We start from the raw sequence: 21,709 nt of genomic DNA, 5'->3' as shown, positions 1-21,709 counted from the left end.
GTGGAAATTGGTCGGGACCTGGGAAGCTGCCTATGACGTTGAAGTTGATCCCACTATACTAAGCGCCGTGAGCCTTTTGATCGGCCAGGTGTATTGGATAGTTTACAGTACTGTATATGCTGTCTGGTGGACAGAATATCGGGGTAGGAGTGTTGCATGATCTACCTCTGCTTTGGCTCTGCGAAGCTGCAGAAGCTCACGTACGTAGGTGATTTTCCTTTTGTACATGGTTTATTGTAAATTTAATGTCTAATGCCCTAAATAATACATTTTTGGTGCTATAAGCGCATACGGTCTACTGGCCGGCCTGGCCCAAAGGCTTCTCTGGGTCCGGAGTCAGCAACTTGGCACCATCAATGAGTTTGATAGCGGGGTTGAGTTCCAACCCGAATCCTGGCGCATCCAACTTTTCGAGCTCGATGCGACCATTGACGGGCATCACCTCGTTCAAGAACAAATTTCCAAACACCGGTTTGACTGACTTGCCGTCCGGTGCATTGCAAATAATCTGCGCATATATGCGATTAGTGATGCTTTACCGATTTTGAGTGATGGTTACGCTTACCTCGGTGAAAGGAGTGTTGGATTGACTGACAGCAAAGTGGTAGCTGTATGGACCACTGCCGTGGCACACGACATCCACATCGTATGCCGAAGCTAGGGATGTAATGCGAAGTAGTTCAGTCAAGCCACCGCACCACATGATATCGGGCTGGATAATGTCAATGGACTTGGTGTCCAGCAGCTTCTTGAAGCCATATCGGGTGTATTCGTGCTGGTGAATTAGTACCGTTTTAGTAGTCTGAACCGAGTTGGGTCGATAAAACTCTTACTTCACCAGTCGTCCACTTGAGTTGTGGCAATGCAGCCTTGAGCTTCTCATATCCTTCGGCATCGGGGTGAAGCACTTCTTCCCACCAAGTAATGTTCAGAGGAAGGCACATAGTAGCGAGTTCGATCGCATATTGAACCTAAAGTCATTAAGTGAGCTAAAAAGGAATTCCGCTGCAAATTCGACCGTCTTACAGTCAAACTCATATAACAGTCAACCATAATGGGGAAATCTGGGCCGCTATCAACAAATATAAGGATTTTTCCGATACAAGCTTCCAGATGATACTCACACACTACAAACAAGTACTGATTAGCTGCGGAATTATCGGGAATAGTGGAATAAGACTCACGACTCCCTGTGTTTCTTTAATTCTTCGTAGTTCTTTCGCATCCCCTCTTGCCCGTCGGCAGGTCCCCATGTTAGAGGGACTTTACCTCCCCAGAATCCGAGACGCTTCGCCTCGGCAGGCAGAGGTCCAGTGCAGTAGAATGATAGGTGATCGCGGGTACGGCCACCAATCATCTACAATCGAATAAGTCAGGATAACAATTGATTTTCATGCTCGCCATACCTTGTATACTGGCTCCTTGCGGATCTTGCCAACCAGGTCCCAAAGTGCCAAATCGACGACGGAGATAGTAGCGACGACAAGGCCTTTGCGGCCATAGTACATAGAAGCACGGAGCATTTGATCAGACAGAATGCTTGTATCTCGGGGATCAGCACCGATCAAAAAACGTTTGAAGTGTTGCTCAACAAGCCAGCAAGATGGCGGGCCACCCATACCCGTCGCAAATCCGACCGAGCCATCAGATGCAGTAAGCTGTACGCAGAAGCTAAAATACAATAAGAAAGAACTCTGTAAGATTGAGTAATGAGAAAGACTTGCCTTCCAAGTACGTTGATACCCCAGGAGACACGAGATGCCTTATACTGCTCATACCGTGACATGGGATTGGAGATTTGACCAATAATCCAATGACCAGCTTTTTGGGAGTGGTAATCTCCACCTTCGCCCTCCTAAATTGATACGGATGTTAGGTTCATCGCATATATTCTTCGTAGGCATTGCACTTACCCCAGGGACCACAAAGGTCTTGATCTCAGTTATCGTTGGGAAAGACATGGTGGTGGTGGTCGGTTCGAACGAGCCGGATGGATATCCTCCAGGCGAACTGAACCTCTTTTGAAAGCGTTACGCCCGGCACTATTTGGACGATTTAGGTTGAGAATGCGGTAATTTGGAATTGCACCTCGGACCGTCGGACCGGCGTTGTGGCCAAGGATTGGCTGCAATTATGTCTTAAGTAAGCTATCCATCCAGAACCCCGAATGTTAAGACCTGATCTTCCACCAGAGCCTAGTGTGGACTAATTAATGTACTTGCTCCCACTTCAGAGTTTCTTGTTACAGGAAAGTTTACTCTCTAGGGGAATAACGAGAGAATCGTACTGGACGCTGTCTGTTATTTCCTAAAATGCGATTAGTCTACCGCACTACACCTTCAATGCGCCAAGGTCTTGCCGGATCGGGATACAGCCCCGAAGAAGAACCATTGTCAATGTTCTATCGGCATTTTGAGCTATAAACGATGCACTGAGCCGTTGATGTAGATTCTGGTTATGCATTTCATCCTGGGTTGAGCTGCGATTCTTGAAGCTTCTGGGGCTTCTGTCTCCACCAGTCCTTTGAGTCTCCACTCTTATAGTCCAGGAGATCTAGAGGTGTGGTTGCAAGCTCGAGTACTCCCTGACGGCTCGGTCCGGAGTTTTTCGAGAAGCTGCCGCGCCAACAATGTTTAATATACCCATAATCCCTGTTTACGGCGACTGGCTTGTCTGGGCGATAACAGGTATGGTTGTAAAATCCCACATAATCCCAGAGCTCGTCTAAGGCTCAGTAATTGTCTCAAACTACAGCATGCTGCTGTCAAGGTTTCTTGCTGCTAGGCTATGACCAAGGGGTTATGTCTGGGATTGTAGGCGCAGAAAATCAGTACGTCATGGGTGACCGCTTTCACATCAGCGACTGGGTACTAAGACTTCAGGTGTATAGGTTCGGCAGAGATTTCGACTCTCCTTCGCCCACAGCTCAGGGAACTATAGTAAAGTTGATCCCCCTCGTATCTCTTGTAGTTTGACTGATTGTCATTCAGGTTGCAATCTATGACATTGGATGTGCTGTTGGATCTCTCGTGTGCTTTATGTTTGGTCAAAAGTTAGGTCGAAGACGCATGATCATGCTCGGTGCATCTACTATGCTGGTGGGAACAGCAATCCTCACATCTGCAACAACACGCGCACAATTAATCGTTGGTAGGGTGGTCACTGGGATTGTGGGTCAAATCAACCCGTTGTAACTCAATATATTATCTCATACATATATAGGGAAACGGTTTCAACTCCTCTTCTATTCCAGTTTATCAATCTGAAACATGCGAAGGCCGCATGCGAGGTGCACTGGTGTGCTTGAACTCTACCATTACAATATTAGGCCTCGTCAGTGAGTACTGATACTACGGGTATTGTGAAGCTATGAACTGTTCTGACAAATGATTAGTTGCGTACTTTTTGGATTATGGTTTATCCTTTGTTAACGGGCCAGTACAATGGAGACTACCAATCGGTAAGTTATCACCAGGTACTCTATAAGCAACTGCTAACACAGATACTCAGGCTTTCAGGCTTTTTTTGCATTATTTCTACTTATACAGGCAGCTACTCTACCCGAAACACCACGCTGGCTCATGTCCCAAGGCCGTAAGGGTGAAGCAATCGACGTACTCTCAAGGCTTGCCGCACCTCCCGACCAACGTACACCTGAAGTAGAGTCTCTTATTCAAGAACGTTTGAGAGAGATCGAAGAGTCTTTGGCACGCGAGAGTGCCGGTGGCCCCTTCCGGTTTGCGGAACTCCTACAGGGAGGACCATTGGGTAACTTCAGAAGAGTATTATTAGCATGTGGGGTCAATGTCATGCAGCAATTCACGTTAGTTTTATACCTTACTATGATTTGCAGAATACTAACGTAGCTATCTTTGCAGAGGAGCGAACATGATTAACTACTTGGTAAGTTTAGCTGTCAAAATTGATTGTCGTCAATAAACCAATTTACCAATCTCCCATGACAGGCACCCGTCGTCTACGAAAACACTATGGGTTTGAGTCGAAACTTGTCTTTAATACTGGGGGGTGCACAGCAATCACTTACTTTGTCGCCTCTTTCATTCCTTTATGGGTATGATTGTTTTTTTTTTTAATAAAAAATCCCTTTTAATATAGCTAACCTATCTGATTGATAGACAGTTGATCGTTTCGGCCGCCGAGCACTACTTATGTTCTCAGCAACTGGGCTCTCGACCTGTTTCTTATTAGCCGCAGTACTTCTCAGCGTCGGTACAAAATCTGCAGCCTATGGTGCTACGGCTATGGTATTCGTATTTCAGATCTTTCTAGGTATTGGATTCTTGCCTATTCCATGGTTGTACCCCGCAGAGGTTAGCCACACCCGTATTCGTGCATACACAAGCGCAATTAGCTCGTTTGTCAACTGGATGTGAGTAGAGCGCGCATATACATGGCATATACATGGCTGACTGAGTATTCTAGGTGTGTATTTGCTGTGGTCGAAATGACACCACCCGCGATTGATCAAATTGGATGGAGAGTCTTCATCATTTTCGCCGTGCTTAATGCATGCTGGGTCCCCATAGTGTAAGCAGACCCCTTTAAAGATTCGGTTTTAATTTAGTGATTAAATCGTTGCATATAGTTATGCATTCTTCCCAGAGACCGCCAATCTCTCACTGGAGGATGTCGACCATCTGTTTGAAAAGGGAGGGATTACCGGAGGCGTATGGGGTGCACCGGGTGGGCGAACAGTCGTCGCGCATTCTGACCACATCACCGGTTCGGCCGCACTACGAGCTAGAAATGATGAAGAAAAGTTTGATAATACGCAATCAAACATAGAATACGCAGAACAAACCCCATCCAAACACTGATATCGGGGCCTTTGTATTATTACCACTAAATGCCAAATAAACCTGAGGTTAAGCTTAAATTCTGTGACGCTTCTTGACGAAGCAAAAGCGAATAATAAACGTAGGCTGTATATAAATCGTGATACTAGTGAAACAGGATATCACTGCCAGTGAGATACAGAAAGCAAATAGGAGAAGTTGGGCGTAAAATTGTGTGTAACGCCTTAAATTAGGAAGGAGCCAAGAAGATAGTTGAGAGTTTTATCGTCATCGGAGTATGGCTTCACGCTATGAGCCAAGGAAGCCACAATGTGACTAGAAACAATATTAATACCCCCGAAAGCAAGGCAAGTAGAAGAAATGGATACTTACCGGAGGCCAGTAATTTCATCGGTCAACATGGCCATTGACTTCAAGTTCTGGAGCTCTCCTCCCAGTTTTACGAGGGGCTATTTAATTATAGAATGAGCGCGAGCATCATCTACAATATGAATTTTGCTTACCTGCAAGCAACGATCAAGGTCCAGCTTAGAGAGACTGTCCTTGGTGATTGTAGATATGCTGGTCGTGACGGATTCAATGGAGCTCTTGAGTTTGGCAATGCCGTCAGCTAATTGCACTGGCTTAATAGCATCTGTCGCCGACGCAAGGTTGAATTTTTCTAAGGATTTAAGATCAGCAAACTAGCATGGAATATAAGACAAGTTTGAGCTCACCGATTTCAGCCATGAGGGACTGAGCATCATCTTTCATGGTCTCAAGCTCATGGAATTCAAGTCCACGACGAAGCACTCCGGGTACAGAAGGACAGAGGCAGGGATAGATCAGAGAGACCAGCGGGAACAACCGCAGGGATGGAATCAGTGATTGCTGCTGGGCTGAAGTCGGGGAGCCCACGACGAAGGCGGCGCACTGGGACGCCAGCGGGAACATTGGCAGGAATACCGACAGGAGAAGCGGGCACGGCAGGAACACCGGGAACACCGGCAGGGATGTCAGCAGGAGCAGCCACATCGCCGACTTTGGGATCGAACCACTGAGCGGAGCGGCGAATGCAGCACCAGCAGAGATGGCAGCAATGGCAAGGCGACCGAAGAGCATGGGTGTAATGAGTGAAAGTAAAAAGAGTGGAAAGGGGGTTGCGAGAGCTAGTGGTAGGTAGCTGGAGTACTATGAGCGGTTTAACAAGACGATGTAGAAACACAGCCGAGAGCAAGGCCATTTTATACCAACCAAACACACACTAAATCGAAAAATATGTTTGCGAAGAACAAATCGCATCGCGCCAAGCCTTATCTGAATTAGATGTGTTCTAGCATGTCGCATATATGCCTTCGAAACGTCAGGAGGCTCCACAACTCGTTGCCTCCTAAATGAGGTTCCATTCTTCCGTATGTGTATACATGAGCAAAAAATAGCATCATTTGTCCTTGAGAATATATCCAGGGCTTCGCGAAGCTGTCATTATGGAAGTGCCTTGTCACCTTTTAGTCGTTGAATGCCAAGAAAACTGCACGTGCTGTTGCGTCATAGTCACGTGAGTGTTTTGATGAGCTTCGCCAATGAAACGGGGAGGATCGCGGAGATATACTGGGACCCCTTGATTCACGGCGTACTGTTCTTCGTACCGGCTTGGATGGTTAGAGCATCGGTTTAAAAAGATCAAGTCTCCCGCAATTCGCGTCGTCGGTATACCTTGGAGTGATACAAGGAAACGTACCGAGATCTATCCCTGGTATAGGCACTCCATTTAGTGAGCGCCATTCACCGGGTACGCATATAACTACATAAAATAAACATAACTCGTTAAAGGTACGACCTCATTTACGCGTATGATCCCAATTTAGTCGCCACGGCAATCAGCGGTGGCGTTGGCAACACCATTTCTCGGACTTGACTACACAGTGAGGGCGGGTTGCCATCCATTAATTTATAAGTAATTGTGAAGAGTAAAAATCACAATCGTTTTCAATAAGCGCATTTGGCTGTTCAAACGCCGAAATTTAGGAGAACAAGAAATGTGATTAACAAAAAAATCCTACAAAAATTAGAACAAAGACAGTCCAAAGTCGAGAAGGCAGTCTCAGTTGGAGACAAAAAGAAAGTTAAAGCACATGCTCATTTATTAACACCACCAGATGGAGAGACAAAAAAGAGAAAGCCAAGAAAATGGTATAAGTCCGTACACAACACACCACACCAAGAAATGTCAAGTAAGCATCACAGAGCGTGACAAGCTCATGAGCCTAATACACACACAGATGATTCACACATTTAGAACGTATCATGGCGGGAGAAGATGCTACGCTTAGCACGAGATGTGTGTGTGGTAGAATTTTTGCCAGTGTAAACAGCCTTCTCGACGCAGTAACCATCCTGGGGTTCATAACCAGAGCGGCAAGACTTGATCTCGCAAGAACCTTGAGTGCACCTGACCTCGTTAACGTTGGGGATTTCGGAGCAATCGCGACCAGAGGGACCATCGCTTTCTTCGCCTTCAATGGGCGGGCATCCACCACAAGCGTCGAGAGTGAACAAGGTATCAATACACTCATAGCTGCCCCGTCCAGCATTGATCTTGCATTTCTGCTGCCCGGAAGCGCAGGAAAGGCCAAGAACAGGCTGAGCGCGCCTGGAAGGTTGAGGACCGCAAGAGCTGGAACCGGGGTTGGAGGTAGAACCAGCCGGGCAAGGGGAGCAGTTATCGCCGTTGGAGAAAGTATTGCGCGGGCAAGTGGTGCAAGTCTGGCCGTTAGGTGAGGGGACGGAGCCTCCGGGGCAGGGAGTGCACTTGTTGGATCCGGGGTTGGAGATGGTACCAGCAGGGCAGTCCGAGCACATGTTGTTGTTCGAGTAAGTACCAGCGGGGCAGTTTTGGCAGCGTCCGTTGGTGTAGACCTTGCCGTCGGGGCACTTGTCAATGCACTGGTTGATGCTGGTCGAACGAGATCCGCATCCTTTGCCGGTAGGGCACTGAGTGCAGGAGCCAGCACCGGCAGAAGAGTAGGTATCATCAGGACAGTCAGAGCACTCGGAAGCACCAGCCTGGGAGTAGAAACCGGCAGGGCAGGTGTTGCATTTAGAGCCGCTCCAGTATTGGCCGGCACGGCAGTTGGTCGAGCACTGCGATGAACCAGGGAGAGAAGAGGCGCCATTGGGGCAGGCGGAGCAACTGGAAGAGCCACCAGTTGAGAAGGTATTGGCCGGGCATTGAGAGCAGGATGACGCGTTGGGACCACTGTAAGAGCCAGCTGGGCAGTTCTCGCAAGAGCCGTTCTTGCTGTACTTTCCAGCCGGGCAGTTCACAGGCTTGCAAGAGGTGGCTCCCTGCAAAAACAGTCAGTCGAGAACAGAGAAAGGAAGAGATGAGACTTACAGCGTTGGAAGTAGTACCAGCAGGGCATGTTTGACAAGAGCCGGCGCCATTGGTATTAGAGAAAGTACCAGCAGGGCAAGTCGTGCAGGAGGCAGCACCGGGTTCGGAGTAAGAGCCGGCAGAGCAAGGACGACACTGGCCGTTGTTCAAATAAGTACCAGCTTGACACTTGGCCTGGCAAGAGCCGGATGCCTAGAATGCTGTATAAGTAAATAAATATATGCTAGTACGTCAAGGACTTACCGGGTTGGAGGTGTAGCCAGCAGGGCATGCCTGGCAGGTGCTTCCGCCTGTAGAGTAGGTGTTTGATGGGCACGGGCTGCATCCGCTGGCACCAGTACCGCTAGAGTAACCAGGAGCACAAGCATTGCATGCATTGTTGGTAGTCTTGCCGCCGTTGAGGTAAAAGCCGGGCTTGCACACGCAGTACGACTCGCACTGTGTCAAGTTGTAAGCATGCAAATATTATCGCTAAATACTTTTACTAACTGTGCTCGAAGTCGAACCTGCAGGACAAGTCTTGCATTGGCTGTTGTAACCACCAATACTAAAGGAACCGGAAGAGCAATCCTGGCATCGCCCATTGATCCAAGCCTTTCCGGCATCGCACCAGAAAGTGCGCTCCTCGAGACGAGAGGATTGGGAGTCACGGGTGTCACTAGAGGAAGATAAGAACGTCAATAGACAGTTAGAAGAGACAGGGGGGATAGCGGCTCACATGGTGTGTGCATAAACGGAGGTGGTCACAAGACCGGCGAGAGCAGCAATGCTAAGGAAGCGCATGACTGCAGAGTTCGGTTGGAATGAACGGAGGGAGCTCGAGAGCAGATCAGACGGAGGACCGAAACCAGAGACCGAGGCTGAAGGCGTTGGGAAAAAAACAGGAACTGTGCCTAGGTTTTAAGACTCTCCTGTGGGCTGTTTGTTCGCTGTTTGCCTCAAGTCTCGATCCAGTTAATCCGCTTCCGCCAAGTGTCCGATCAGGAACAGAGCCAAAAACTAACCGCTTTTTCCTTTCACCGGCGCGATAACAAGGGTGCAGCTCCTCTGCTTTCTCTCCTCCATTCCCCAAGTGACGTATCCTCTTTGGCACACTGGGAGTCATTCGAGCGCAAATATGAACTGGACTGCATGAATGCGTTTCAAACAAGACCAAGTTTGTGACTGTAAGAAGCTTGATCGACAGTGATTAGTCATCAACATGCTTGGCTATCGTGCCAAATACAGCACCCCGCAGGGACAGACGCCCCGTGATAGTGACCTGCATCCGAGGCACAGAAGTCTCCCGCCTACTGCATCGGCCCAACGACACCGGACGCGCGATTCCGTGCACTGCATACATCTTGCCATGGCAAACACGATTCAGTTTCCTACTTATCATAGTCGGTCTCCTCGTCGCACTCATACCACATCGGGTGGCTCGAACTGGGCACATGGTTTCTCATCCCTTGGTTCTCCGTCTACTGCCCGGCGCCCGACAGTAGTACCAGCCCCACGAGCAATCTCATGTACTGTCTGTTTCGACAATGACGTTCGCTTTCCACTCGCTTCGCCAACTAAGCGCTGTACCCATAAACCAAACGTCTGTACTGACTGTTTAAGTGGACATATTCGCTCGGCTGTGATAGATTCTGGTCTCACTACTGTTCGCTGCCCATCCGCGAACTGTACATCCGAGCTCGTATATGAGGATGTGTGTTCTGCTGCTGGCGACAAGGCGGTCATCGAGAGGTTAGCCACTTAATTACATCATAACGCACATCCAATACACTTCTGATAACATATCTCTGGAAATGAATGACAGGTATGACTCGTTGCTATTGCGACAAGCCTTGGGCTCCGATACCTCATTTGTATGGTGCAAGAATACTGCATGCGGATCCGGCCAGTTTCATCCAGATGGCGGTAAGCAACTTACGACCCAGCAAGGATGTACTTCCCACCGCTTACCCGGAGGGCGTCCGTCAACCCATGGAGAACCATTCGGGCGCTCTCACTCCTGTCATTGACCCTTGTTTTGCACACAGAACTGACCTTCAACCTTGCCTTTTTAGTTAATGCCCCAATCATAACCTGTCGTCGGTGCGGCTCGAAATCATGCTTTCAACACGATGTAATATGGCACGCCGGGTTTACGTGCTCGGAATATGACGCGCATCATCGGCCCGTAAATACAAACACGGCTGATTACCTGATGAGGTACACAAAAGTTTGTCCCCACTGTTCCCGCATGGTAGGCTGTTTGGTTGGCGGGGTTATTTGGAATAAAATCAATGATGATCGGTGTCGCAGGTTGAAAAAATTGACGGTTGTGACCATATGGTGTGCGCCCGCCCGGGAGGGTGCGGGAGTGAATTGTACGTTGTTTCATTTATTTACGCGATTTTCTACACACTTTTGTCTTTCCCCACTCGTCGATATCCACAGCACTTTTTTGTGTTTCCCCTTATGGTGGCGATGAGAGAAACGCGTGTTCCTCGTGCGGCTTCTGTAGAATGCCACATCGTCTTCTCGCTCCTGGATACTCTCTCGCCACCAATTTTTTTACGCAATCAATCTCCACATACCCCTTTTGTCTTGGCACTAATTACGCTTTCGATTTCTATTCGTTTGATCGAACGTTCTGTTCCGTGTTGACATTGTTTCGTTAGCTGTTGGGCCTGTCTCGCAGATTACAGCCCAATCCGCTCCTACGGGAACTCCCATCACAAAGAGGGCTGCCCTCACCGGCCCAGCGATCATTCCACCTACAATTTCGATTACGATTCAGACTGAACAGGCCGTGCATACAGCGCGTTCGGTGGCGCGGACATTGGGTCCGCCGCTAGACCCATGTCCGTTCGGAACCTTGTATTGTTTGTGGGAGCTAGACCAATTATTGGGGGGGGGGCGATTCATTTAAATTTATGATGCCACCGATGGTCGGGACCCATCGCGCTGTTGACTATTTATGTTAATGATTACCGGTCTGGCCAATTCGTATGAAACGGCCGAGCTCCGCCCAGGTTCGCAGGTTAAGATGTTGTCTATTTATTCCCGCCGCGCGCGCGCCCTGGGCCTAGAGCGGGATCTTACTTTTTGTAGGTTGTACGTACATGTTGGACTCTCAGGAAAAAAGTTATGAATGAATAAGATATGCGTTTGATTTTATCAGGTTTGGGTTCGGGTGCGAGCGATGTGCCTTGAGTGCACGGGTACGATAGCTTGCCGATGTGCCGAACAAAGTACCTTTGAGTAGCCGCTGAATGTCGGAGAAGCGACCGAGGGCTCAAAATCAGTTTTTTTACTCACGACGGTGATAACCGGGCATGATGGCCAGACCGACAACTGTAGTGGGGCGTCTGAGATTTTGTTGCATAGATAAAAGAGGCGTTGTCCTGTTGAATTGATGGGAACTTTTCCGCCCAGGAACCGGGGTGAAGTCGGGCAGATAGCGTTTCAACCATCGCGGTTGTAGGAAACATAGGTTCGGGGCGCGTACAAAAATAGACTTGACGCAAAGTGTACCCGGTTAGGTTAGAATCAACATTCCTCAAATGGTTCAACTAGGAGGCTTCGTGTAATTTAATAACTCACCTGTTGATATTGCTGCTGCGTCATGATGACCAATCTCAGCGCTTACTCCCTTGTGTGTGCGTTTCCTGTCACATTCCACCACTGGTACTACTGGTGACGCTCTCTCTGCGCTGTTCTCAGTAATCTCACGACGTCACATATTGTCTATATATCGAGTATATTATCATCATGGCACTGTCTCCTTTCTTTTCGGTAGAAAGTGCATCAATGTGCACGGTTATTTCGGTATTTGGTGTGGCCATTTTGACTGGTAAGTGCCCGCTATTCGATCTGTAGTTTGGTCATAAGCCACATACTCATACTGCATTTGTAGTGGTATGTAATTTGATCGATAGACCAAAGCAGGAGTGCTGAATTTGGATGGGTATGTAATGTGCAGATGGGATATGGTTTCTCTCATAACGTGGGTTTGAGCAACTCCTCCATTGGTCGAGTGATGCTGAATTATCTTATTCAATCACCATAGTGGCCAGCTCTTATGGGCTCGACCAACGACCCCGAAAATGGCCAGGCAGTTGGGTCAACATGTTACGCCGCAGCGGTGATCTATGCCGCTATGATTGCATTTTGTGGATGTCAGGTACGTGTTACCCCTACTCTATGGTTATATTACCGTGATGTTAAACTTATTCGTGTTTATATAGATCGGTCTGCACAAGCGCAAGGCGCGAGGAGGTGATATTGCCATCTGAGCTCGCGTACTGCGGTGGAAGAGAGGAGGGGGAGGGGAGGTGCATAGTTTCTGGACACAGACATGGGTATCTGTGGTTTAGCGTATGCCGAATGCTGTATGTTTGAGGAGCGTGCTCATGATTGGTGTAGCTATAGTATGTGTTGGTCGTGTCCTCTCCACAATTGCTCGCAGTGTTGTTGTGGGCCTCGCAATACACCCGTAATCGTATTTTTATGGCTTTTTGCGCAGGAGTGGACCTGATAATGTGGCAAAATTTACGTGTTAGTCTAAAGGAACTTAGAACAGTAGAGGATGGTGCGTGAGTTGGGTATAGTTTGTTTTATTGTCGAGCTAGTGGCTTAAGGCTTGGTTCAACCACCCAGTAATCGGTGGTTGAGGCTAAATCAAAGTAACGTAACAAACGCGTTTCTCGATTCGGCGACCACCACCGGTCAATCTCTCGCCACATTAACTCTGGCCGATTGACTTTAGTTTGTGGTTTGGGCATAATTTAATATGGATTACGACGGTCTTCCGGTGGCGACCCAGCCATTAGCATTACTAGACAACCGTTCAACCAAGCAAGTTACGGAGCTACTTCAGACTCTATCCCAAGGGCTTGCTCTCCCTGACGATGGAACGTGGTTGCCTATAAATCATCCTGATAACCAGCACATATCGTCGCTACTAGTTACTCTATCCGATTCAGTTCTCAAGGGGTTTCCTCGTCCTGGTAAAGATCCTTGGGAGTTTGAATGGCGCGACCTCTGCATCTTGTCGCTTAATATTCAAGCTCGTGCGCTTCCCAAAGTCGCAGTCCTGTACGACGAAAAGAAAACTCGCCCTCCTAATGGATATGAACGAACAGAACGCGCATGGCTTGCGATGCTGTTTGCTGATTTGGGACTGGCCAATGCCTGGCTATTAGACGAAAGCTCGCAAGATCTCGATTCCCAAGGGCTTAATACAATAGCTCAACGATGCGTAGATGTGACAGTTGCTATGCTTGGATTTCTGGGGGGCAGTCTAATGCTCGGAGATGATCCAGAACGACCGGCTTGGGAGGTTCTGAAACCATGTTTAGATGAATTGCTCAAATTTATTGCTGGTATGTATCTTGACACTACCTTTATCTATTGGTTTAAATCTCAGCAGGATGGATAGATGTAATTGATCGTGTACCGTCGGCTGTTTACCCCCTCGAGGCATCCTATTCACAACACCACGGATTTATGCAGCGAATAGTGCCCCGAACCTCCCGCGTCAATTAGTTTCCGATCGCGTCTTCTCAAGCACTTTTGACGGCTGGAATCAGCGCATTATCAATGCTTATTTCCACCCTTTCAACACCACTCTCGGCGGATGCATTTCTTAAAAGCTATAGGCAGTCCACGGCCTTTGCCATATGCGAAGTTTTCTCGTTACTGGAGGTCCATCATGAGCCTAAATTAATCGCTCGACTATTGGAGTTGTCGTTTACGTGGTTAGAGGAGAGGCCTTCCGAATCAACTGGAATTGCTGCTCAAGTTTGGAAGTTAGCCATCCGGCGCATTCATACAGGAGCTTCACCGAACGAGCCACATTGGCACATTGTAGACGACGAACTAGCAAAGATAATCGGTCTCGTTAGGTTGGAAGCCACTGGTTCAAGCTGGTCCGATATCGAATCAGTGATAATGCTATGTGCAAGCAATGATACCATGAGCAATCTGCGAGTAAGCAATTATGATTAGTTTCGTAGCTACTAATCACATGCTCTTATGAAGGTAGCATTATGCCAACTGCTTACAGCTCAAGTCCACCTTCTTCCGTACGAAGCCCTTGAAGTTTTTCAAAACATTCCTGTGGATGTAGACGATTCGTCCCAAGTTCTTCTTGATCTCCGACGGGCGGTAGATTCGCGCGCACAGAAAACGAGTTCAAAAGCAACAGCCAAGTCGGGAAAGAGGAAAAGAGACGACCAGACCGAGCAAGAAACCGACGTTCATGGCGATACAGTCATGCGAGATGGGTCACAAGTGACTGCCAAACAAGCACCCCAGAAAAGGATTTCATTTGAGTACATATCGTCGAATATTTTTGACCGACGTCGGGATTGGCTCGCTGGTGGACTGGGACCCAATAACGAGGATTACGAGGCTTTTGAGGGCCGGGTTTTGGACTCGTTGACGAGCGCGCTGGAGAATCAATCGTACGTCCAAATGCGCAAATAAAATAATCTTGATAACCTTACGTCTGGATAGGCTTGCAGCAACCAGCAATTGGGCTGCCATTCCATGTGCTTTGGCTCACCCCACATCGATGGAGAAACGCTGTCCTTCAATTCGGACCGGAACCGCAAAAACTGTTTCACGCTTTTTCGAACTTTGTATGCGCTTCAACTCAAATCGGGGAGCCTATGATGGTCTTGCATCGGCTATAAAACACCTGAGCCCTGATCATTATCAAGTTGCCTTCAATGCCCATGCGACCGACAAGGTCATGGTTCTTCTCGGCAGCGCTCTCGAAAGACCTGAGCGATCCGTAAGGCTTGCAGCTGGGTAAGCAGTTATTATACCCACGTTTTTTCTTCAAAAGGTTTGGCTTACAACCAAAAAAGGCGAGCAATAGTGCAGTTTGTTGAAGTGGCACAAGGGATGCAACGGAGCCAGCAGGATTTGACCGCTCGCCCCTTGGCTATCACGAACAAACTGGTACTCGAGGGTAAAGGATCAGTGAGGGAGACCGCGCTTTCGGTTTTATGTGACATTGGCAAGTTAGTACAGTTTAGCTACTGGGTTGGATGGGTGTGCTAAGAGACGACTTTGCCACAGGGTTGCTTCAGAGGATTTGCTAGGACATGTTATTCTGACCCATATAACGCTTCTGCAACAACAAAATTTAGTCATCAAAGGGCTCGCTTATGCTCAGGTTAGTGCTACGAATTCGAGCTGCGACATAAATGTCATATAACTGGAATACAGATACTGGAAATGGCTAGTTTCATGAACAAGGCGCCTTTTCAGCTTCTCTCTCCATACTTCAAACAGATAACACCTTTGGTTGTTGAAAAACTCTCTACATCTTCCGATGTTCTTCCCGACGTATGCCGGCTGCTCACAGTTTCACCCAGAGATTTCCTTACCTATACTCGGGCACCAGCCTTAGCGGCAGCAATCAAGTCTTGCAACAAGGCTGTAATCGATGTAATTGCTGGATACGTCGAACAAAACACCGGGGCACTGCTACTCGAAAATGCTCAAGAATACCTAACTGAAATACTCCTTGTGGGGAGCGAGTCGAGTATACGAAAGTCAATGTCTTTCCTTTGCAGAGATGTTCTGAACGAAATCATACAACGACGGACTCGTAAAAATGACGAGATGACAGAGGCGAGGCTGCTTGGATCTTGCGGGGCACCCCTCATTGGTGAATTGGTCATTCAGCTGGGTAGCGAGGATATTGAACGCCGTGACAAAGTAAGCAGGCAGCGTTAACGCACTACGCCTAAACTGACGTTCTTAGGCCAATTGGGCAATCCATTATATCGCCCAACAAATTACACTAGAACGAGGCGAACGAGCAACCCCTGCCATTGATCTTCCTGCGTTTTTGACAAACCACCTACTCGGAATTGTAATGCATATCAATGATGCATTGCAAGACGTTAGGGGGAAAGCGACAGTTTCACAGAAGATCCAAATGATAAAAAGCCTCGGAGTAGTTGTCAAGTCCGTCGGAGCGTCTTCAAGCCTTGTTTCGCCTCAGGTACGAGTGTACTCATTTATAGTTTACGAGGATTGAACCTTATATGCGTAGATTATGGCCACACTTCAGAGCATGATACGTATTCCCGAACTTTCCGAAGCAACGCTCTCAACTTGGCATAGCTTTATCGAAACCCTTTTAATTGTGGACGCGGTCTCTCTATTAGGAGTCACCACGGCCACTGTTGTCCGCCACTGGGGAGAGATTACCCCGAAAGCGAAGGAGTGGGCCATCAAAATATTGGAGTACATCATCGTAAACAACGGGCGGGATATTCGGCAGAATATCGATTCGGTTGTTTCCCTATCCCCCATCGACGACCTCAAGCGTTATAACAAGCCGCTCAAGCGTCTACGCAGCTCCTCGAAAGACCCTCTAGAAATTTTATTGGCACGGTGCAGAAACGAAAACATGAATATAGCAGTTCAGTCACTGCAAGAGCTGAAAGCTTATCTTCTAAAGCATCGGGCCACTATAGAAGGGTACATGGTTGGAGACGTCTTTAGTCCCTGGCTCGGGCGAACAATGAAAGTTCTTTTTGAGGCTGCCTGTAGAGAAGGGGATGGCTGTGAAGCATTGCACAAGGTTGCATACGAATGTATCGGCATAGTCGGAGCGTTGGATCCTGATCGTTTGGATATACAACCCGGAGGCCAAGACCAGATGGTTATGCGCAACTTTGAGGACGAGGATGAAACCGTGTGGTTTATCATCAGTCTAATTTCTGATGTTCTAGTCAGCGCGTTTAGGTCTACGACGGATCTTAAATATCAGCGACACCTTGCATACGCGATTCAGGAGCTCTTGAGACAATGTGGATTCAACAACGCGCTTGTGAAGACTGGTTCACAGTCTGTTCCTATGAAAATTCGTACTCGTTGGAAGTCTATTTCTCCAGAGGTAGTCGAGACTGTCGGTCCGCTATTGGAGGGGCGCTTCACTATCCAGTCAAAACCTCCAGTAGTTCCTCAATTTCCGATATATTCCCACTCCCCAACCTATCGTGAATGGATCCAGACATGGACAGCCTACTTGATTAGTTGCGTCAAAAACGCCAATGCGGCAAAAATATTCGAGGTTTTTCGTCCCGCGATCAGGAACCAGGATGTCAGAGTGGCTAAACAGATTCTTCCACATCTTATCATTGCGATTTCACAATCGGAGGAGGATTTGAGCCATATAACACAAGAGATTGTTACTGTTTTAAGAGATCAAATCGACAATGCAGATGGCACCCCAGCCCCTCGTAAAACCCTCAGTGCCCAGGTAGGTGGTGGTATATACTGTAATTGGATGGGTTTATTAACGTTTGTGTAGACCGTCTTTGACCTTATGGACCAATTAAATCGATGGATTCGGAATAAAAATCAGGAGGCAGTTCGCAAGAGGTCCGAGCTCCGAAGAGGGAGACACCATGTGAAGGACCTTAGCAATCACCCCGCGGTAGCAACGCTGGAATATCAACGTGCCAAAGTTGAATCTCTCCTGTCCACTATTGACAACGAATTGTTATCGAATGCTGCATTCCGGTGTCGGGCGTTTGCCCGATCTCTCATGAGCTTTGAGAAGGAGATTGTTTCCAAACGCGAACAACAAAAGACCGAGCAAGAACTGCAGCCTCTTTATGAACGACTTCACGAGATCTACGCCAACTTGGATGAACCTGATGGTATGGAGGGAGTCTCCAAGTTGGTGATATCCCCCTCGCTCGAGCAACAAATCCGGGGGCACGAAATGACCGGTCGCTGGACTTCAGCACAAAGTTGCTGGGAGATCCAGCTTCAACAAGAGCCGAACAATCTAGAGCCTCATATAGGTTTACTGCGGTGCTTGCGCAACCTCGGACACAATGGTAATGAATATTTAAAACAGCCTCGCTGATACTGACAATTATCGGTAGATGCGATGAAAACCCATATTCATGGAGTCTTGAGTAACCATCCAATGTGGGAATCGCATTTGGCGGATTTTGCGGTGGAGGGAGCCTGGACTCTTGGTGACCTGGAGGCAGTGAAGCGATTGACTTCTGATGGCCAACGACAAAGCCCGGAAATGACACTTGGTCGATTGCTACTCAGTGCTCAAAAGGACGCGCGTAAAGAATTCGACGCAGTTTTGGAAAACGCCAGGAATGTTTTCGGGGGCGTTATTACAGCCAATGGGTCAACTTCTTATCGACGATCTTACGAAGCAGTGCTCCACCTTCACATGGCACGAGAAATTGAAAGCATATACCAAGCGGGAAACTTCTTGAACGCAGCAGTGGACAATCCAGAAAATAACTACCCAGCAATGGCGAGAGCTACCCTTGACAATCTTACATCCAGTTTGGAAAAGCGTTTTAAATCGCTACTACCAACTTTTAGGGTCCAGGAGCCAGTTTTAAGCATGAGAAGAACTGCATTTAGTCTTTTGTGAGTACTGGTTTGGGGTGTATTTGAGCAATTATTCAAGCCTACGAATAGCTCTGGAAAGGTCTTGGAAATTCGAGGAGAAATTGGCCAAGCTTGGTTGACTTCATCGAAGATTGCTCTCAAGGCTTCGCATTTTCAGACAGCATATAGCTCTATTCTCCAGGCCCAAAGGAACGAAATGGCCTTTTCGTTTATACAAGGTTGCAAACTCACCAAAGCACTGGGGGAACCGCTTCGAGCACTACAAGAAATCACGCATGCAGTCGAAAATCCGCCAAAACTGGATTTCAGCAAGCCTGGATCCCCGAATCCTGACCGCCAAATGATGGCCAAGGTTAGACATTTTTAACACACTGGAACCCGAAGACTAATGTTTGATAGGCACTACTCTTAAGAGCAAGATGGACTCATGAGGCTGACAGGTACGAGAGTAATGAGGTAATCAATCGATTCGCAGCTGCGTCCAAAATGTTAGAGGAGTAAGTGACTTCTTTGTTCATAAAAAGTCCCGTTTGTTGATGGTTATGCGGAAATAAGATGGGAGAGCCCTCACTTCCGACTGGGGCAGTATTACGATGATGCCTTTAAGAATATGGATATCCAAAGCCAAGTTTCACAGTGGGTCTAAAACCTTTGTCACTATTACAGATGTCCTAAATGTCTTCTAGGGGTGCATCCATGAATATGTTCACCTGCAGGTACTACGTAGAAGCAATGAAATTCGGCTCTAAATACATATATCAGACGATGCCTCGTCTACTAACTATATGGGCTGATATGGCACAGTTGGGCTATATTATCTCGGCAGAGCGAGATAAATCTGCTTTGTGAGTCGCTCGACCAAGCCAATCGCAAGGCAGACACGAGATTGAATGTCTTATCTAGGCCGCCTGGAACTGAAGCAACATACAAAGCGTACAAGTCGATCAACGCGGTGATGTCTGATGCAATCAGCATGCTGAAACCGTTCCAGGTGTGTTAATCGTGGCCGAGCATGTTTGTAATTTAACTCGATTGTAGTGGTTTACCGCTCTACCGCAACTACTCTCCCGAGTTACACATCCTAATCGACTTACCTACAAGTATCTGGCGAAAATAATCATATCAGTAGTCATCTCATACCCTCAACAAGCTCTCTGGTGTGTTTCGCCTTTGGGGCAATCACGAAACCCTGAGCGGGCTGGACGAGGGCGGGAAATACTGGAGAAATCGCAGGTAGGATTCAAACGTATGCATATCTCAAAGGCTAAGTTTCCACGCAGAGCACGGGGGACGAAGTCAGGGAACTCATTATGCAAAGTAGGGCTATGGTCAAGGAATTGCTTGCAATGAGTGAGAGAGACATACCAGAAAATGAGTATAACCTCAACATGCAGAAACATTTCCCTGCACTGGGTCGGCTCGCTCCGTCGAAATTGATCATGCCGCTCCAAGACTACCTCACCGTTAACTTACCAGTTTCTCCGTCCGTTGTCTACCAGCCTTTCCCACCAAACATACCCCGATTTCATAGTGAGTCCAATGTGGCCTATTCAATCGGCACCACTCAGATATTTCTCAGGATTCAATGACGAAGTCGACGTCATGAAATCGTTGCAGAAACCGAGAAAAATCACAGCTCAGTCCGAGGATGGTCATACATACATCTTCCTCTGCAAGCCGAAAGATGACTTACGGAAGGACGCTCGTTTGATGGACTTTAATTCGATGATTAACAAACTACTGAAAAAGAACGCTGAGAGTCGTCGTCGGCAACTCCGTAGGTGCCATCGTCTGGCCACATGCACCTCTCTCACATCTCGATAGACATTCGGACATATGCGGTTGTCATATTGAACGAGGAGTGTGGATTCCTCGAGTGGGTTCTGAATACCACCGGATACCGCAACATTATAACGAGTCTTTACGAGCAACGAGGGCTATCTATCTATGTGGGTTACACCTTGTTTTTGCTTTAATCCTGCTGATGTGTGGTAATAGCACAAACAAGTGATGGAATGGGTTCAGCATAAGGCCAAAGGCCTATCCGATAAAGATGTCCACGAGTACTGGGTTAAGAAGGCCATCCCTAGGTAAGTGCATTCATTCAAGTTCCAAATCAAGAACACGGCTCTTACAACACGTAAAGTGTCCTTATCAACTTACACGAGTACTTCATTTCGTATTTCTCCGAACCTACCGCTTGGCTATCCAGTCGGCTAGCATATACTCGCACTACGGCTGTTATGTCAATGGTCGGACATATTCTGGGGTTAGTAATACTGTGATCTCTCAAGTCAATTTTCTCAGTTATACCCCCACAGCCTTGGAGATCGACACGGCGAAAACCTGATGTTTGATACTGTTAACGGGGATCTTGTTCACGTTGACTTGAACTGTTTATTCGAGCGGGTTAGTTGAATCCAATTGTCTCTTCACTAGTGTTATCTGAATAACTTGAATTTAGGGAAAAACATTCGAAATACCCGAAACTGTACCATTTCGGTTGACAGCGAATATGGTTGACGGTTTTGGCGTCACAGGCGTAGAAGGTTAAACCAACAACCTACCCGTAAAGTGCAGAGCTGACTTGATTGTTTAGGAGCTTTCCGGACCGCATGCGAAGTCACAATGCACCTTCTTCGTGACAACTACGGGTCTTTGATAAGCGTCCTCGACGCCTTTGTACACGACCCGCTAGTCGAATGGGAAGACCAGCGGAGAAAAAATGTAGGATTAGACCTTGCTTGTACTATTGGCTTTACTAATTTATTTGGCATTGAATAGGAGCGGGATGCTCGTTTAGCGCGCCAGAGAGCGGGGAGAACAATTGATCCAAGAGGCAGAGCGGGTTCTAGCACATCTGTGGGGTCGACCGATATCAAGGAATTGGCCCGAAATGCTATGCTACCAATTGGGCACAAGATCCAAGGTGTAGGGCGAGACAATCGTGTGATGACAGTTAGCAACCAGGTTGAGGCGTTGATCCGCGAAGCGACCGACCCAGTCCGTTTGGTAAGTAAGATACCATGTTTACCGGATTATATTAAAGAGGCTTGTATTTGCAGGCAAGAATGTATGTTGGATGGATGTCCTGGATTTAGCATGACCATGTGCTTGCATTTAC

General features: G+C 47.7%; 6 protein-coding genes across 6 annotated transcripts; 3 read left to right on the top strand and 3 right to left on the bottom strand.

The window, feature by feature from the left end:
• Positions 1-295: 295 nt before the first annotated feature.
• On the bottom strand, positions 296-1,961 carry RhiXN_03809 (enolase C-terminal domain-like protein; the record flags this gene model as incomplete). The annotated part of the gene is made up of 8 exons (XM_043323626.1): positions 296-508; positions 566-775; positions 834-971; positions 1,027-1,072; positions 1,185-1,357; positions 1,407-1,658; positions 1,736-1,855; positions 1,914-1,961. The coding sequence occupies 8 exons, from the start codon at positions 1,959-1,961 to the stop codon at positions 296-298; spliced, it is 1,200 nt and encodes a 399-aa protein (XP_043176045.1).
• Positions 1,962-2,629: 668 nt separating this feature from the next.
• RhiXN_03808 (Sugar (and other) transporter) lies at positions 2,630-4,838 on the top strand (the record flags this gene model as incomplete). Its single annotated transcript, XM_043323625.1, has 11 exons — positions 2,630-2,687; positions 2,755-2,830; positions 2,891-2,939; positions 2,991-3,170; positions 3,223-3,337; positions 3,395-3,460; positions 3,511-3,823; positions 3,879-3,903; positions 4,137-4,390; positions 4,444-4,548; positions 4,607-4,838. 11 exons carry the CDS (start codon positions 2,630-2,632, stop codon positions 4,836-4,838), a joined length of 1,473 nt encoding a protein of 490 aa, XP_043176044.1.
• A 203-nt stretch (positions 4,839-5,041) lies between these two features.
• Positions 5,042-6,039, bottom strand: RhiXN_03807 (uncharacterized protein; the record flags this gene model as incomplete). The annotated part of the gene is made up of 5 exons (XM_043323624.1): positions 5,042-5,132; positions 5,190-5,266; positions 5,321-5,478; positions 5,534-5,563; positions 5,619-6,039. The coding sequence occupies 5 exons, from the start codon at positions 6,037-6,039 to the stop codon at positions 5,042-5,044; spliced, it is 777 nt and encodes a 258-aa protein (XP_043176043.1).
• Positions 6,040-7,091: 1,052 nt separating this feature from the next.
• Positions 7,092-8,976, bottom strand: RhiXN_03806 (proprotein convertase subtilisin/kexin type 5; the record flags this gene model as incomplete). The annotated part of the gene is made up of 5 exons (XM_043323623.1): positions 7,092-8,144; positions 8,194-8,385; positions 8,437-8,631; positions 8,683-8,851; positions 8,912-8,976. 5 exons carry the CDS (start codon positions 8,974-8,976, stop codon positions 7,092-7,094), a joined length of 1,674 nt encoding a protein of 557 aa, XP_043176042.1.
• Positions 8,977-11,937: 2,961 nt separating this feature from the next.
• On the top strand, positions 11,938-12,461 carry RhiXN_03805 (uncharacterized protein; the record flags this gene model as incomplete). Its single annotated transcript, XM_043323622.1, has 4 exons — positions 11,938-12,019; positions 12,105-12,172; positions 12,236-12,349; positions 12,414-12,461. The coding sequence occupies 4 exons, from the start codon at positions 11,938-11,940 to the stop codon at positions 12,459-12,461; spliced, it is 312 nt and encodes a 103-aa protein (XP_043176041.1).
• Positions 12,462-12,958: 497 nt separating this feature from the next.
• Positions 12,959-21,691, top strand: RhiXN_03804 (phosphatidylinositol 3- and 4-kinase; the record flags this gene model as incomplete). Its single annotated transcript, XM_043323621.1, has 27 exons — positions 12,959-13,550; positions 13,736-14,157; positions 14,209-14,633; positions 14,686-14,982; positions 15,042-15,197; positions 15,256-15,352; positions 15,406-15,900; positions 15,947-16,189; positions 16,241-17,455; positions 17,507-18,041; positions 18,090-18,603; positions 18,655-18,937; positions 18,985-19,082; positions 19,141-19,221; positions 19,272-19,430; positions 19,489-19,576; positions 19,624-19,818; positions 19,866-20,115; positions 20,165-20,362; positions 20,410-20,534; positions 20,584-20,675; positions 20,732-20,854; positions 20,907-20,994; positions 21,050-21,134; positions 21,185-21,312; positions 21,370-21,597; positions 21,635-21,691. 27 exons carry the CDS (start codon positions 12,959-12,961, stop codon positions 21,689-21,691), a joined length of 7,269 nt encoding a protein of 2,422 aa, XP_043176040.1.
• Positions 21,692-21,709: the final 18 nt, after the last annotated feature.

Source organism: Rhizoctonia solani, chromosome 1, assembly GCF_016906535.1.
Source record: "Rhizoctonia solani chromosome 1, complete sequence".
Classification (NCBI taxonomy): Eukaryota; Fungi; Basidiomycota; class Agaricomycetes; order Cantharellales; family Ceratobasidiaceae; genus Rhizoctonia; species Rhizoctonia solani.
This window is presented reverse-complemented; position numbering and strand designations above follow the sequence as displayed.